Genomic DNA, 17433 nt, shown 5'->3' on the forward strand with positions numbered 1-17433 from the left:
TTGTCAATAAAACATTACACCAACCACCGGACGTTTCCCCTAACCAACCTAACTATCCTTAACCAACCTGAACTAACCCTAATCAATTTAACCTCAGGCAGATCAAAGGTATCGACATAGCTCGCGCACAGATCAAAGGCTACCTCTCATCACTGAACGTAAGCGGACTTGCGCGCGCGGTCAGATGACTCAGCATTAATGAGACATTTTTTTCAAACTTCTTTTATCTACGTTGTTTATGTTTTATGTTGTGACGTCACGGTGACGTGTCCCTTCACTGAGTCGCATCCGCCAATGAGGGGTCACAGGGGTTGTTTCCGGTTCTCGTCATGTCTCGCGGTATTTGGAAGAAGGCAGAGAAGAAGAGTGTAACACGGACGCTGTCGTGTCGCCGGAGTTTTACACGTTATTCACGGACATCGTCCCCGCGCTCACTGGACTTGACGACCGTATGGAGGCGGCCGCGGAGAGCCGCTCTCCCCGGGAGGAGGAGGAGCTCGAGGACGGAGAGATCTGCGACGATGAAGCCGATGAGAGCGTGCCGCCTCGGCGGGGGGATGGTAACAGGCCGTTCCGCGGAGCTCCTCTGCGGACACGAAAGCTCCGCAAACACCCGCACAACATGCTGCCACGCATGGGACACCAACCGCCGGACTTCCGCCTTCTGGGACCGTACAGCCTGGGAGCTCATGGACACGGTCCTTTCCCTCCGGCTCACAGGCAGCAGTGTGGGCCTAGTGGGCCCGACCGGCCTCTCTCTCCCCCGCTTCCGCCTCCGATGCCTCCGCCGCCGGTAACCGTCCAGCACGGAGAGCCCAGCCCGCGCTCCAGCTTCTGGGAGCGAAGCCATGGAGCACTGGGCCGGTTCAGGCACCGGGGTATGACCAACGGCGGACACGGGGCCTGGAACAGAGGCAACAGGGACCCGGTCGGTCGGTTCGGGTTCGGAGAGAATCACGGCATCAAGACCGACTCGCTGTCCAGAAAACGTATCCTTTCCTGCTCGACCGGAACCTCGACGTGGACCAGGATCAGGGACACGCGGGGTTCTTCAGGTTTGTTAAAAGTGGTGTCGAGGCCTCACCTGTTCTGCAGGGGGCAGCAGAGTTCAGGTGGGATTTAACCACCACGGAAGTAGATTATCATATGGACGTCAAAAATAAAAGTCTCTGTTTGTGTTAGTCCACACTTAAAACACAGCCTGTAGTTTTCAAAATAAGTCTCCGTTTGTGTTAGTCCACAGCCTGTAGTTTTCAAAATAAAAGTCTCAGTTTGTGTAAATCCACAGAAACAGCCCATAGTTTTCAAAATAAAAGTCTCCATTTCTGTTTGTCCACACTAAACACAGCCCATAGTTTTCAAAATAAAAGTCCCACTTTCTGTTTGTCCACACTAAAACACAGCCCACAGTTTTCAAAATAAAAGTCCCACTTTCTGTTTCTCCACACTAAAACACAGCCCAGTTTTCAAAATTTGTGTCCCACTTTCTGTTTGTCCACACTAAAACACAGCCCACATTTTTCTAAATCAGTGTCCCACTTTCTGTTTGTTCACATTAAAACACAGTCCACAGTTTCCAAAATAGAAAACCTCAGTTGAAGTAAAAGCTCATTGACTAAAAACAAACCTGCTAATGTAGATGTGACACCAGCGCCACCTGCAGCCTTAACATTTTCCTCAGAGAAGCCCCTGGGCCGGAATCATGTGACTCAGGTGAGGAAAGTCATCCACAGTGTCTCCAGATCAGAGGACAGTGTGGACGAGTCCTTCGAGGACCTGCTGTCCAAGTACAGACAGATTCAGCTGGAGCTTGAGTGTATCCGTAAAGAGGAGACCATGGCACTGGAGCCCAAACCGTCTGTCACCAGAGAGGGCACTGCAGACAACACTGCCACAGGTCCAGGAGCCAGACCGGCACCCGAAGTTGATCCATGTCCAGCCGGATTAGAGGAGGTCTCAGAGCTGGAGACATCGGAGAAGAAAGTGTTCCAGGCATTCAACATCAAACCTCTGCGTCAGAGACTGGCTCTGCCCGCTCACCTGGGTCCGCTGAAGAAGACTGGAGACGAGGACACGGAGAGACACGGTGAGTCCTGCAGGGAGACCACAACAAGTGTCTTCATGAACATGTCAAGGCGACGTAGCCACCAGTAGGGGGCACTGGTTTGAATCTTTGTTGTTGGTATTGTGACATGTCTGTTTAGCCGAGGGAGAGGAGAGGAGACAAGAAGGTGATTACAAAGATTCGCGGCCTGACGCCGAAGTCAAGGAGACCACGTGTTCGTGCTGCGAGGAGGAAACAAAGACGTGTTCCGTCTGCAGAGAGTCATCGGCCTCCAGCGAGGGATCGTCCGTCTCTCCTGACAAGGTAAGTGTTTGCTGACCACGGACAGAGTCCAAATGTTCTGGATTCGTATGAGATGCTGTGTGTTCTCGGCAGCCGGCGGTGAAGGTGGAGGAGGAGGAGCTGTCGGAGCTGCAGCTGCGTCTCCTTGCGCTGCAGTCGGCGAGTAAGAAGTGGCAGCAGAAGGAGCAGCAGGTGATGAAGAAGAGCAAAGACCGGATCACCAGAGCCTCACAGGACCAAAAACCCAACCCCGGCCCAGCAGCCACTCCACCCGGCAGGAGAGTCGCCACCAGGTTCACCTCGTCTGCAGCCACAGAGAGGAACAGAACCCGGGACCGAGACCGCTCAAAGACCAGCACACGACCCCCAGTCAGAGAGCGGGAGAGGCCTGTGGAGCGAGCCCGACCCAAACAGAATCTGAAACCTGGTCTCAAAACTCCCCCGGAGAGAGGCCACATGCCAGGGAGGCCTCACATGACCAAGAAGATGGTCAGCCCAGGTGAGACTCCTCAGAACCCAGATCAGTCACATGACCTGCAGCTCCAGCATCCACCCACTCTTCTTCCATGTTTCCTGTCAGGCTCTGCAGCAAAGCAGGCGCTGAGGAAGCAGCAGCTGCGGACGTGGAAGCTGCAGCAGCAGCGGCAGCTGGAGGAGAAACGGCGGCAGGACGAGGAGGAGCGGCGCCGGCGAGAGGACGAGATCCGGCGGATCCGGGACCTGTCCAATCAGGACGAACAGTACAATCGTTTCATGAAGCTGGTGGGAGGAACAGCGAGGACACGCAGTAAGGTGAGACCGTGTGAAACAGAGTGGACACACTGGTCTCAGGCCGACGCCATGGTAACACAGTGTCTCTCTCTGTCCCTCAGTCCAGGGACTGTGAACACAGGAAGTCCACGGGTAAACCGGGCCTGGACACCTCAGGAAACCTCTACCAGTACGACAACTATGACGAGGTGGCGATGGACACGGACAGCGAGACGGGTTCTCCAGGTGAGCTGGACCTCAGCGGGAACAATGAGGACGTTAACTGTCACTGCTGTTTAACTCAGACTCAACTCTCTCTTTCAGTCCCGTCTCCGACTCACAGTCCATTCCGGTCTGAATGTCCAGGTGTTCCACAGGTTCCTCCGTACGGGACAGATGTGACGTCGTTTGGACCGGTACGTTTCTGTCACGATCGCACGCCGTCAACAATTAAAGGACTGTTGACGTTTTTTTAAAGTGTGGTCGTTTGATGCTCTCGCACGCACACACACACTCACTATCTCACAAAGTAAATCAGTGATTTTAGCTGCTGGTCCTCTGCTGCCTCGTGTGGTCACTTTGTGTCACTGAGGTCAATCTGAACGTTGGATTTCAAACACTGAAGAGACAAAATAAGACATTTGAACTTTACATTACATTACATTACATGTCATTTAGCAGACGCTTTTATCCAAAGCGACTTACAATAAGTGCATTTAAACATTTGGGTACAAATAAGAGCTAGAAGTAAGTAAGAGCTTCAAGTAAACCAAAGTGCTAGTCGTAAGTGCGATGTATAGGTTTTTTTGGGGGGTTTTTTGTGTCGTCATCGTCTTAGTCGAGGTAGAGTCGGAAGAGATGTGTTTTTAGTCGGCGGCGGAAGATGTGGAGGCTTTCAGCTGTCCGGATGTCGATGGGGAGCTCGTTCCACCATTTGGGAGCGAGGACAGTGAACAGTCTGGAGTTCTGTGAACGCCTCTGCGATCCTCTCAGTGAGGGGGCAGCGAGCCAGTTTGCCGATGCAGAGCGAAGTGGGCGGGCTGGGGTGTAGGTTTTGATCATGTCCTGGATGTAGGCTGGACCGGATCCGTTTGTAGCATGGAACGCAAGCACTAGAGTCTTGAAGCGGATGCGAGCAGTTACAGGAAGCCAGTGAAGGGAGCGGAGGAGAGGTGTAGTGTGGGAGAATTTTGGTAAGTTAAAGACCAGTCGAGCTGCTGCATTCTGGGACTCAGTGATGGAGGCAGCAGTGGATCAAAGTGACCACACGAGGCAGCAGTGGATCACTGATGTTCTCTGTGGACTTTGGTGTGGGAGAGCGAGGTTTACACTGAAGTGATCCTTTGAATCATGAATGATGACTCATGTCTCTCTTGCCCTCAATCTCTCAGCCCTTCCCCCACCCCCTGCTGCCTGGTGTCACTCCCCCCCCACCGCCCCTCCCTCCCCCCCCTGATGAGTTGGAGCCTCCTCCTAAACCACCATTTGCTGACGAGGAGGAGGAGGAGGAGATGCTGCTGAGGGAGACGTGTCTTATGTCCATGGCCAACAAGAGGCTGATTGAGGTGTGTTTTATACGTAGTGTGACCTTTGACCTGTGTCAAAATCCACACTAAATGCTCTTTACCAGTCGAAATGAACTCTGCCTCCACCGTTGAACATGAAATCATGTAGATGTAGCTTTTACTGTTTTAATATTTATTAAATGTGCTCTGACTTTTTACAGGAGAAGAGCGTCAGTGGCCCTGCCTCCCCTGTGACCCCGCCCTCCCTGGGCGCTGGTGTACAGCTGCCGTCCAGAGGAAACCTGAGCACGGTCAGTCTGAACACGGTGTCTCAGCCTCGGAGCAACAAGTACTCCAGAGGAAGCCACGCCCCTAGAGCGCCGCTGGTGGTAAGACCCGGACTGCATGGTGAGCGTGTTCTGCCAGCAGAGGGCAGCCTAGTCTAACTGTTGGTCATTGTTTCCTGCAGCTGCCCAGACACAAGGCAGTGGTGGTTTCCCTCAACGACTCTGACGACAGCGACTCGGACATGGACGCCTGCAGCGCCACCCACAGTATGTTTGGTGGACTGGAGTTCATGATCAAAGAAGCCCGCAGGACGGTGGAGGTGAGTGACAGGACCGGACCACACAATAATCTGACACAAATCGATACTTTTCAACAATAATCTGACACAAATCGATACTTTTCAACAATAATCTGACACAAATCAATACTTTTAACAATAATCTGACACAAATCGATACTTTTCAATAATAATCTGACACAAATCAATACTTTTCAACAATAATCTGACACAAATCAATACTTTTCAATAATAATCTGACACAAATCAATACTTTTCAACAATAATCTGACACAAATCAATACTTTTCAACAATAATCTGACATAAATCAATACTTTTCAACAATAATATGACACAAATCAATACTTTTCAACAATAATCTGGCCCAAATCAATATTTATCAACAATAATCTGACACAAATCAATACTTTTCAACAGTCGGACACAAGTCAATACTTTTCAACTGTCGGAGACAAGTCAATACTTTTCAACAGTCGGACACAAATCAATACTTTTCAACAATAATCTGACATAAATCAATACTGTTCAACAATAATATGATACAAATCAATACTTTTCAACAATAATCTGACACAAATCAATACTTTTCAACAATAATCTGACATAATCAATACTTTTCAAAAATAATCTGAAACAAATCAATACTTTTCAACAATAATCTGACACAAATCAATACTTTTCAACAATAATCTGACACAAATCAATACTTTTCAATAATAATCTGACACAAATCAATACTTTTCAACAATAATCTGACACAAGTCAATACCTTTCAACAATAATCTGACACAAATCAATACTTTTCAACAATAACCGACCCAAATCAATACTTTTCAACAGTCGGACACAAATCAATACTTTTCAACAATAATCTGACATAAATCAATACTGTTCAACAATAATATGACACAAATCAATACTTTTCAACAATAATCTGACACAAATCAATACTTTTCAACAATAATCTGACATAATCAATAATATGACACAAATCAATACTTTTCAACAATAATCTCACACAAGTCAATACTTTTCAACCATAATGATGAGAGTTGCAACAATTAATTCATTAATAAAGTAATCGTCAAATATGGTAATCGACTAATCAGTTTTGGGTTTTTTCTTATGTGAATATTTTTGACTTTCTGTCATTTTTCAGGTTCTTAAATGTGAATTTTTCCTGGTTTCTTTTCTACATAAAACAAAAAAATCATTCGAACGGAATGTTTTTGGTTTGTAGACAAAAAAGTCAAAGTCATTTTCTGAGCCAAACAACTCATAGAGTAATGGAAATAATAATCAACAGATTATCAATTATGATTATTAGTTGCAGCCATAATCACAAATGGCTCTCAAACATACAGTCCTAGTGAGTTATTTTAATGTACCATAAGAAGAGGAGCCTGCATGACTCCAGTTATTCATAATTTCTCTCCTGTCAAAAACATGGTGTCACTGACTCTGATGTTTGCAGGCAGCGAAGCCTAAAGGAGCACCGGTGTGTGAGAAGGAGAACAACCCGCTCAGAACCCCTGAGGCTTTACCAGAAGCTAAGAAGGCCGAGTATCGTCTGCTCAAAGAGGAAATAGCCAGGTTTGACACTTTGTCACGTTTATCATAAACATGCGTTTTGAGGAGAGAACTGAAGGAGTTTGTTCACAGCAGGGAGAAGCAGAAGATGATGATGAAGATGAAGGATCAGGTTCCTCGGAGTTCCATCTCCTCTGTAGCTTTGGAGTCTGTGACGGAAGCGTCTGAACGAGTGGCAGCGGAGGTGAAGCTGAGAGAGGTCGAGCAGAGACTCTGCAAAAACAGGTGAGACCATGTACGACGACAGCACATCACAGCCGCACTCGCCTCCTGAAGGAGGCACTGTAACCCATCATCACAGCCGCACTCGCCTCCTGAAGGAGGCGCTGTAGCACATCATCACACACTCGCCTCCTGAAGGAGGCGCTGTAGCACATCATCACACACTCGTTCATTCTTTAAAGGGGACATATTATACCCTATTTCTCCAAGTTAAAATAGTTCCCTGGTGTCCTAATAAACATGTCTGTGACATGCTTTGGTCAAAATACCATAAGGATGAAGCACCATAGCAGTTCAATAACCCTGCCAAAACAGCCCCTTTCAGATGAAAATGCAAATAAGACACAGGCAGACACACACCCACTTCTTCCAGGGGGTGTGTCGACGCGGCACAGTTGACATGAACCGTGGGAGAAACACGGCTGGTAGAGGAAACATTACGGTTCAACCATATACGTTTGAACCAGAGTCTGACCCTGAACAAGAGGAAGCTACGGAAGACGTTGTATGTAGACTGCAACAGGACGTGTCAGAATGGTCAGTTATGGGCTCTATTTGACCTTTTCTTAAACATGTGTGTGTTTGTACGTCGGTGAAATACGTTCGCTTACTAAATACGGCGACCGCTGGCCGCAGTCTGATGCAAAGTGGTGCGAACACACAATAATAATAATAATAATAATAATACTACATCGGATTTATATAGCGCTTTTCTCGACACAGAAAGACGCTGTACAAACACAAAACAAAAACAAAGGACAGGACTGAAATAAAACAATGGGAAATAGACAGTTAAGTGTAAGCAGTTTTGAACAGGTGGGTTTTGAGTAATGATTTGAATGTCTGTAGTGAGTCTGAGTTCTTGATGAGTTGTGGGAGTGAGTTCCAGAGAGTGGGGGCGGCTGCAGCAAAGGCTCAAACACACGTTTGCTGACTTTATCCGGCACATTAGCTTCATATATAAAATCCTCTGAGGCTGGAAGTTTGTGTAAAACACTGTGCTCCACTGTGCAGCCACCAACTGCACACTTGTCCCTCCGCCTTGACATAATACCGCTCTTCCTCGCTAGCCTGCACTCTCGCATTTTATAGGGACAAGGTGGAGCTAAGGTGGAGCTAAGGTGGAGCTCTCCAAGTAAACTTACTGGTGGGGTGGCAACATTTGCCACCCCACCAGGTGAAATGCGCATGCTGCTGTCATAAGCGCAGGGAATTCAACATTGCGTGTTTTATCGCCTATACTTACACTAAGGGGGACCACAAAAAAATGACTGAGTGTTCTTCTTCCACACTTTGGCGACTGGTAGGGCCTCCAGAGTCCTAAATATAAGTATTGAAATGGTTAAAAAGTTGATTTTGCATATGTCCCCTTTAAATAGTTTGTCAGTGAACAGCAGGACACACAGTTCTAAGTTTGTGGGCGTGTCCTACCCTAGCTGAACTTAGGCCACGCCCCCTGACCTAGACAGTTCTCATATTATTTTGATTTAAACGTCACGTGTTCATGTCTGTGTTCAGAGAGCTGCTGCAGAGAGACGAGGCCGTCCTCCGACACCTCCTCCAACAGGAGCTGAAGAAGAGAGAGTCTCTGAAGGCGTCTGAGGCTAAAGTGGCTAAACTGAGGGAGCAGCTCCAGGCCTCAGAGAAGATCGCCAGTGCCAACAGGACGCTCCTCAAGAAGCTCCAGGAGCAGGTGAGCTGCACCAACACCTGTCAGTCTGAGCTCACTGGTGGACACATGGGGACAGTTGATGTGTGACGCAGCTGCTCTGTACAGGTCCACCGTGTAGAGCATCGCGTGTCCATTAAGAAGGGTCTGGCTGTGCGGTTGGAGCAGGAAGTGTCTCAGGCTCAGCTGGCTGCTGGAAGAGGGACCAAACGCAGAGCCGACTCTGTCCAGACCACAGTGAGTGTTTTTTTTGTTTTTTTTTTACTGATTTTTGATGTGCAGATATTGTCCATCTAGACTGGATCTAGCAGTAGGTCTGGATCTAGACTCTGGATCCAGTGGTAGGTCTGGATCTAGACTCTGGATCCAGCTGTAGGTCTGGATCTAGACTCTGGATCCAGCTGTAGGTCTGGATCTAGACTCTGGATCCAGCGGTAGGTCTGGATCTAGACTCTGGATCCAGCTGTAGGTCTGGATCTAGACTCTGGATCCAGCTGTAGGTCTGGATCTAGACTCTGGATCCAGCTGTAGGTCTGGATCTAGACTCTGGATCCAGCTGTAGGTCTGGATCTAGACTCTGGATCCAGTTGTAGGTCTGGATCTAGACTCTGTTCCAGTGGAAAAGAGACTTTAGTGAAGCAGCTTTGTCAGAACACACACACACACACACACACACAGCTGGGTTCCTGGAAATTTTTATTTCCCTGAGGGAACCTCCCAAAGGGATTAATAAAGTCTGGTACATTGATGATGTCATGGCTGAGTTAATGATGACATCACGGTGTCTCCTCAGGTGGCAAAGCGTCACATGATGGACGGCGGCTCCGAGCGTCACTTTGCGGAGCTCATTGCTCAGAAGCAGCGTCTGCAGCAGCTGGAGTCTGAATACGCTCTGAAGATCCAGAGGCTGAAGAAGGCCCAGGCTCTGAGGAACAGAGTCCCGTCAGAACCACCGTCAGAACCCCTGCCAATGCCACGAGCCTCCACTCCTCCAGACCCTAACGTCCAGGCTCCACCCCCCTCCAGCCCATTCCCTGTGCCACAGCCTTCGCTGCATGACCTCACACAGGACAAACTCACTCTGGACAACGAAGACGTCACAGAGACCGACGATCCTGAAACAGAACCTGCAGCTGCTGCCCGAGGCCCCCGGCGCCAGTCCCTGCGTCAGTCCAGCTCCTTCACCAAACCCCATCTAGAGCAGCTGAGCTCCGCCCCTCCTAAAGACATTTCCAAACCCACCAAGACATCGACCAGTGCCACGCCCCCTGCTGAGACGTTTGCAGGTCTGGACCTGGACGCTCTGAAGCTCCGGTACCAGCAGCAGGCGTCACTCAGAGAGCTTCTGCAGAGGGAGCTGCTGAGACTGGACGAGAACATGGAGAACCTGCCACCTGGACAGGTGAGTCAACATGAGTCACATTTGTCTGTGGGGCCAATGCTAAGCTAACCATGGTCATAGAAACCTTTAAAACAGGGATTATATAAATCTGTTATTAAAGTTAATGCTGTTGTTCATAAAGAACATAAATACATGTAGCCATTAGCGACATTAGGCACTTAAGGAATCCAGGACCAGGGTCCAGTTTATAATCTGAAATTAATCTGAATTTAATCTGAATTTAATCTGAACACATGGTGGCACCGATGCTGCTTTGCTGCCCCCTTGTGGAAGTAGAACACTGCACCATCACTGACTGATTAATAATCACTATTGATTGTATTTATCCAGATTGTCATGGCAACGTGTCTCTCTCTTTGCAGGTGATTACGTCAGTGGACGTGGACGCGGGGACAAGTCCATCAGGGAGTCCAGAACTCAGACCGGTTCCCTTTGGTCCGTATCACAGTCCTCTGCTGGTGTTCAGGTCCTACAGGTAAACCATGTCCTGGGATGTCTTCACCTCAGTGGAACTTGTCCACCTGACTCTTCCACGTCTCTGTGTCCAGGTTCAGTCCGTACTACAGGACCAAGGAGAAACTGTCTCTGAGCTCTGTGTCCTACAGCAACACCATCCAGCCTAGAAAGTTCTTCTGTCGCTTTGACCTCACAGGAACCTGCAACGATGACGACTGCCGCTGGTGAGGACACGCGTCCATCTCTGTGTCTCACATTGTCACATGGTGTCTGTGTGAGACATGGTTGTCCTGTGTGTCCACAGGCAGCACATGAGGAACTGCACTCTGACCGGGACTCAGCTGTTCCAGGACCTTCTGTCCTACGACTTGTCTCTCATCGGCTGCTGTGAGAGCAGCTGTGACGAGGACGTCAGTGCAGCCACAGGTGAGACACGGAGACAGAGACATGTGTCTTCTGTCCCACACTCTCTCATGGTTGTGCTTTGCTTTGTAGAAAAGTACATGAAGAAACTGTTTGGCACCAACAAAGACCGCATGGGCGTGGACCAGAAGGCCGTCCTCCTCGTCAGCAAAGTTAACGAGAGCAGAAGACACGGTCAGTCTGCTCGTCTTTACGCTCGTCTTCGTCAGATGTGTCTCCGTCTTCTGACTCCTCCCCTTTTCTTTACCAGTCCCTCCTTTCACCACCTGCAAAGACACCAGGCGGTGGAGACCCAAGCCATTGGCACCGGGCGGCGAAAGCCCCGAGGACGACGGCGAGCATGCGGCGTCTGGAGCAGACGTGACACCTGAGGGACACGGTGAGGGCACGTCAAAGACCAGACCAGGTTTTACACTTCAGCTTTTAAAACGTGTGTGTGTGTGTGTGTGTGTGTGTGTGTGTGTGTGTGTGTGTGTGTGTGTGTGTGTGTGTGTGTGTGTGTGTGTGTGTGTGTGTGTGTGTGTGTGTGTGTGTGTGTGTATATATACACAGAGGATGCACACTCTCAGACTGTCCTTCCTGCGCTGGACATGTGTGTCGTCTCACCAGAGGACAAACGATACTTTGTCAGTGAAACGGACGACATTTCAAACCTGGAGAGCAGCGTCCTGGAAAGTCCTGGAGAAACTCAGCTGTGGATCAAACTGGCCTTCAAGTACCTGAGTCAGGACGACACGTGAGTCTGTCTGTCGGTCTGCGTGTGTGAGGAGTCAGGACGACGTGTGGGGACGATCTGAGTATGTCTCTTTGCATCTTTGTAGCTCAGCTGCAGACGGTCTTGAAGCGGCTCTCAACACTCTGTCTCGGGCGTTGGAGAGGAACTGTGACGACCCGGAGGTTTGGTGTCACTACCTGTCGCTCTTCTCCAGAAGGGGCAGCAGAGAGGAAGTGCAGGAGATGTGTGAAATGGCGGTGGAGCACGCGCCCGACTACAGAGTGTGGTGGAATGTAAGTGTTCGCTCACATGACTTGTCTCATGATCTCACCTGTTTGACCTCTCCTTGACCTCTGCCCTCTGGTAGTATCTGACCCTGGAGAGTTCTTTTGAGGGGAAGGACTACGTGTGCGAGCGCCTGCTGCAGTTCCTCACAGCCACGTCATCGTCACCAGGTGTCGCAGAAAAAGTGTCATTCCAGCTGATGGAGGCGCTGTTGTACCGCGCTGACCTGAGCGTGTTCACGGGGCGGGTTGAGAACGCACTCGCCGTCTTACAGGTGAGACAGTCTGTCACCTGATATCAGTCCATCGATGATGAAGTAAAGGAGTAAATGAGAGAAACGTGTTTTCTGCAGAACGCTCTGAAGTCACCTGATGACCGCGGCATCGCTGACCACCTGACCGTCACAGACCGCGCTCTCGTCTGGCTCTCGTTTATCCACCTGACGGAGTTCGAGCGTCTGCCGTGCAGCTTGTACGAGGCGTCGGAGTCCGGTCCGTCCAGACTGGTCAGCACAGAGTCCTTCCTGCTGCCATGGAGGAAGCCACAGGACATCAGGACGCCGTATCATGTCCTCATCGCTCTTTTCCAAGGTAGTGACGCAGGTGATGAAGACGATGGTGTTCACGTTCAGATGTTCACGTTTGTCCCTTGTCCTCAGACGCCATCAGTCAGTGTAGAGATGAGTCTCAGTCTCCACGAGAGAGGACACTGGCAAGTCTTCCTCTTCACCTGAACCTCGTCCTCCTCTACAAGCTGCTGCACAGGTGAGGGGGGGGGGTTTACCTGCCGCACACAGGTGTGTGTGTGTGTGTGTGTGTGTGTGTGTGTGTGGGCTGAACCTTGTCTTTGCTCACCCGTGTCAGGTACGACGAGGCGCTGACGGTGTGTGAGTCTTTGCTGCAGCTCTGTCCAGACTCCTGCTCTCTGCGGGCGGATGTGGTGGACCTTCACCTCAGGAGAGGAGACGGTGGTCAGGCGGTGAACGTGTGGCTTCAGGCTCTGGCTGAGTGTCCTGACAACGCTGAGGTCTTCTACCACTGCTGCAGGTTCCTCGTGACTCAGGTGAGCTCTGCTCAGTCGTGTCAGTTGTTCCACTTGTTGTGTCTGAGATGTCACATGAACATGCTGGTGTTTGTTCCTCAGGGGAAGGTGAACGCCGTCGCTCCCCTGTTCCGGGGCTTTGTCTTGTCCCTGCTGGAGGACGAGCAGAGTCAAAAGACACCAGTGGACGTCCTTCGGTACGTTGTGTTCAACATGTAAGTGATGGACAGTGAGATGTGGATTCACACGAGTGAGGACGTTTTCTTCTCTGTTTCAGACACATCCTGGGTTTTCCCTCAGACAAGCTTCTGCGAGGAGTTCCCGTCAAGAAGGATCTGCAGGAGCAGCTGAGCCAGCAGAGGGCGCACCTGCACCTCATCCACTGGTGTGTTTGTCCTCTGTCCTCAGGACCAGTAGTAGTCTCCATGAGGACTACAACATATTAGTCCAATTAAAATGGAGTTAGTCTAAGACTAACTTTTGGGTCACCATGGTAACGGGTGTTGTTGTTCCTCAGTCACTGGCAGTGGTTTCACGGCTCTGTGGACGACACTGTCGACGCCTTTGAGCGAGCGCTTGGCTCCGCCCTGAAGCTGGATCAGCTGCACACACTGTGGATGGAGTGAGTGCTCTCACACACACACACACACACACACGGCTGTATCTCATCACATTTTTCCCTCGTTAGCTACCTGGAGTTTAGCAGCAGTCAGCTGACCAAAGGCCCCGCCCACAGCCGCTCCAGAGTCTTCTCAGATCTGGTCCAGCGCTGCCTCAGCACCGTCCCAACTCGACTGGAGCTTCCGTTCAACACTGCTGAGTTCTGGAGCTGCTACCACTTTCATAACAAGGTGAGCGGACACACACACACACACACACACACACACACCAAGGATTTAGCCACACCCCCAGTGACGTCCTGCAGACACAAACACAGTGGCCGTTTCTCAATACTCAAGTAAGCAAGTGTGTACTTGCTTACTTGGGAAGTATATACTTGAGAAGTACGCTGGGAGTATAGACTTGCCAAGTACGGGAGTAATAATAATAATAATAATAATAATAATACATTTTATTTGGAGGCGCCTCTCTGGGCACTCGAGGACACCAATTTATTATTTATTATACATGAATAAATAAAAACACTAAGAAAAAAAAAATATAAAAATTAAAAATAAGAAACAGATAAGAGATAAGATAAGTACACAAGTATGTGGTTGTTTCTCAATACTCAAGTATGCAAGTATGTATGTATTGTTCTGCTGTTTGAATGGTGGCTGGCGCCAAGTGCTGCAGCCTCATTAGCGCCACCTACAGGGTAAATGAACATATGAAATACTTTTAATAAATGCATATATATGTTATTATTTTTACATTTTAAATATTTAACTTCATTTATTAATTTATTTCTATTAAAATATACAATACAAATAATACAATGTGGAAAATAGATATATTACAGCATTGTAGAGTAGTGTGTATATATATGTATATATGACGTGTACAAATATATACTACTCTACATATCTAATATTTACATATTATATTTAAATACAGATACAATGACCGTGCGACTTTAATATAAATCTAAAATTCAAAGTTAAAATAAATAAAACATTAATAATATACAAACCTTCAAACTGTCAGGTCAAAAAGTTTCCATTAAAAACAAAATAACACGTCAACAACAAATCTATGGATCACACCGAGCATCTAATGACAGCGACGTCTGAGCCAGCGGATCATTTCATCAGGACAGGCCGAGGTAACGCTGCTCTGTGCCGGGCACAGTGAGCGCCGAGCGTCCGCAGAGGCGGAGCTTATCACCTCTGTCAAACTATAAATACGTCATATCTTCATACACAAACCACATGTTTGAATTCTAAATGACTCATTTCTCGCCTCAAATGATGTTAAAACTTTGTTCCGGGACACAGAAAAATATTTATTTCAGATTTATATTTCTATTATTTGCTGCTATGCTCCGCCCAAATGTATTCTGGGATACATGGCCATCGCATGTACGCTTAAGTCACCTCCGATGCATACTTGGTAAAAATGGGCGGAGCGAGAACACTTCCGGGTTTGAGAACCGTCCTCGCTGTTCGCTTACTTGAGAATTGGAACAGCACTTGGACTGAGGCTGATGACGTTTTCACAAGTACGGGAGTACACAAGTACACACAAGTACGCACAAGTATGGATATTGAGAAACGGCCAGTGTTGCAGCATGATGATACATTAGCTCCTCCCACTAACCTGAAGCTGCTGCTGTACGTGACACCTCCCCCTGCACTGCTGATGTTTTTCCTCCTCAGGTGATCAGTTTCTACCTGAGCCTCCTCCCACAGTCCCAGCATGCACTGGTGCTGGAGAGACTGAGATCTGCCACGCCCACCAACACTGAGCTCAACCTGAGGTGTATATACACACACACACACACACACACGTCATAACTCTTGTTGCTGCTCCTCCTCATGTCTCTGTTGTTGCTGCTCCTCCTCATGTCTCTGTTGTTGTTGCTCCTCATGTCTCTGTTGTTGTTGCTCCTCATGTCTCTGTTGTTGCTGCTCCTCCTCATGTCTCTGTTGTTGCTGCTCCTCCTCATGTCTCTGTTGTTGCTGCTCCTCCTCATGTCTCTGTTGTTGTTGCTCCTCATGTCTCTGTTGTTGTTGCTCCTCATGTCTCTGTTGTTGCTGCTCCTCCTCATGTCTCTGTTGTTGCTCCTCCCCATGTCTCTGTTGTTGTTGCTCCTCATGTCTCTGTTGTTGCTGCTCCTCCTCATGTCTCTGTTGTTGCTGCTCCTCCTCATGTCTCTGTTGTTGTTGCTCCTCATGTCTCTGTTGTTGTTGCTCCTCCCCATGTCTCTGTTGTTGCTGCTCCTCCTCATGTCTCTGTTGTTGCTGCTCCTCCTCATGTCTCTGTTGTTGGTGCTGCTCCTCCTCCTCATGTGTCTGTTGTTGTTGTTGTTGCTCCTCCTCCTCATGTCTCTGTTGTTGTTGCTCCTCCTCCTCATGTCTCTGTTGTTGTTGTTGCTCCTCCTCATGTCTCTGTTTTTGTTGCTCCTCCTCATGTGTCTGTTGTTGCTCCTCATGTCTCTGTTGTTGTTGTTGTTGCTCCTCATGTCTCTGTTGTTGTTGTTGTTGCTCCTCCTCCTCCTCATGTCCTTGTTGTTGTTGCTCCTCCTCCTTATGTCTCTGTTGTTATTGTTGTTCCTCCTCCTCATGTCTCTGTTGTTATTGTTGTTCCTCCTCTTCATGTCTGTGTTGTAGTTGCTCCTCCTCCTCCTCATGCCTCTGTTGTTGCTCCTCCTCACGCCTCTGCTCCTCCTCAGGTTGCTGTGTGAGGAGTATCAGGAGGGAAACCTGCAGCAGGTGAAGTTGCTGACTCGACTGTTGAGCAGCAACTTTCCCAGAAGTCTTAGCGTTTGGAAACTGTGAGTAAATGTTTGTCGATAAAGTTAATTTTGAATCTGAAGCAGCTTCAGTGACATCATCACAGCTGATGGTGTGTGTTCTCTCTCTCTCTCTCTCGCTCTCTCTCGCTCTCTCTCTCTCTGTGTGTGTGTGGGGGCAGGGCCATCGCCGTGGAGACGGAGCTGCAGCAGCTGTCAGAGGTGGGTGTGTCTGAATGATGTGACCTGATGACATCAGCCATGTGATTACTGACCTCTGACCTCATGTTGTTGTCGTGTAGGTGCGACTTCTGTATCAGCATGCGACGAGGCTCCTCCCACTGAGCGCTGAGCTGTGGACACATGTAATATACACACACACACACTCTCTCTATCTATCTATCTATCTCTCTCTCTCTCCCTCTCTCTGGTTGACCCCGCCCCTCTGTCTCTCCGGCCCCTCCCCCTCAGCGCCTGCTGTTTGAAGCTGCAGACGACGCCCCCTCTGACCGGCTGAGACGTTTGGTGGACTGCTGCGAGGAGGTGGGCGTGAGCTTAGTGGGCGGAGCTCAGAGTCGGTCACTGACGTCTGCAGACTGATGTAACAAAAAGACGGCAGCCGATTGGCTGCAGAGCAGACGAGGTAAGGCAGACGTCCTCACTCCGCCCCCTGCAGGACGCCGCCTGCCATCGTCCTCATGTGGGCGTGGTCTGAAGTGCGTAAGTATCGAGCTGCGTCATGTCTCCTCCTCCTTTTGTTTCTGTCACTTTAAGTTTGATGTCATTTCCTCCCTTTGATTTGACCTCACCTGAGGGGAGGGGCTGGGGGAGTTTGACTCCGCCCCTCCTCCTGTAGTCCACCTGTGTTTATGACTTTGATTAAACTGATGATTGATGGTGGGACTGACCACAGACACTGACCCACGCCGCCGCAGCACAGACGTCATGTGACCACGTGGAATGTTTTTCATTTGTCGTGATGAAAGATTCTAATGTTAATAAATTATTTTCTACTAAAGTCACCGTCTGAGTTATTGATTATTGATC

General features: G+C 49.0%; 1 protein-coding gene across 1 annotated transcript; it reads left to right on the forward strand.

Moving 5' to 3' along the window:
* The first annotated feature begins 224 nt into the window (after positions 1-224).
* LOC131469580 (zinc finger C3H1 domain-containing protein-like) lies at positions 225-17404 on the forward strand. Its single transcript, XM_058644700.1, has 35 exons — positions 225-989; positions 1682-2086; positions 2205-2368; positions 2441-2846; positions 2928-3139; positions 3220-3343; positions 3422-3513; positions 4489-4662; positions 4824-4991; positions 5072-5209; positions 6664-6782; positions 6852-7004; positions 8520-8694; positions 8779-8907; positions 9464-10072; positions 10435-10547; positions 10621-10752; positions 10833-10954; positions 11024-11125; positions 11202-11330; positions 11504-11687; positions 11773-11959; positions 12034-12225; positions 12304-12541; positions 12610-12715; positions 12815-13013; positions 13095-13189; positions 13270-13377; positions 13510-13614; positions 13681-13843; positions 15311-15411; positions 16327-16428; positions 16569-16608; positions 16689-16751; positions 16858-17404. Exons 1-35 carry the CDS (start codon positions 452-454, stop codon positions 16984-16986), a joined length of 6216 nt encoding a protein of 2071 aa, XP_058500683.1. The 5' UTR covers positions 225-451; the 3' UTR covers positions 16987-17404.
* Positions 17405-17433: the final 29 nt, after the last annotated feature.

Source organism: Solea solea, chromosome 12 (genome assembly GCF_958295425.1).
Source record: "Solea solea chromosome 12, fSolSol10.1, whole genome shotgun sequence".
Lineage (NCBI taxonomy): Eukaryota > Metazoa > Chordata > Actinopteri > Pleuronectiformes > Soleidae > Solea > Solea solea.

Bases quoted from the DNA above. Each gene is read 5' to 3' on its own strand.
- LOC131469580 (XM_058644700.1), top strand. From the start codon at position 452: ATGGAGGCGGCCGCGGAGAGCCGCTCTCCCCGGGAGGAGGAGGAGCTC. The intron at 8,908-9,463 runs GTGAGTGTTTTT...GTGTCTCCTCAG, and splicing joins CCGACTCTGTCCAGACCACA to GTGGCAAAGCGTCACATGAT. The intron at 16,609-16,688 runs GTGGGTGTGTCT...GTTGTCGTGTAG, and splicing joins AGCTGCAGCAGCTGTCAGAG to GTGCGACTTCTGTATCAGCA.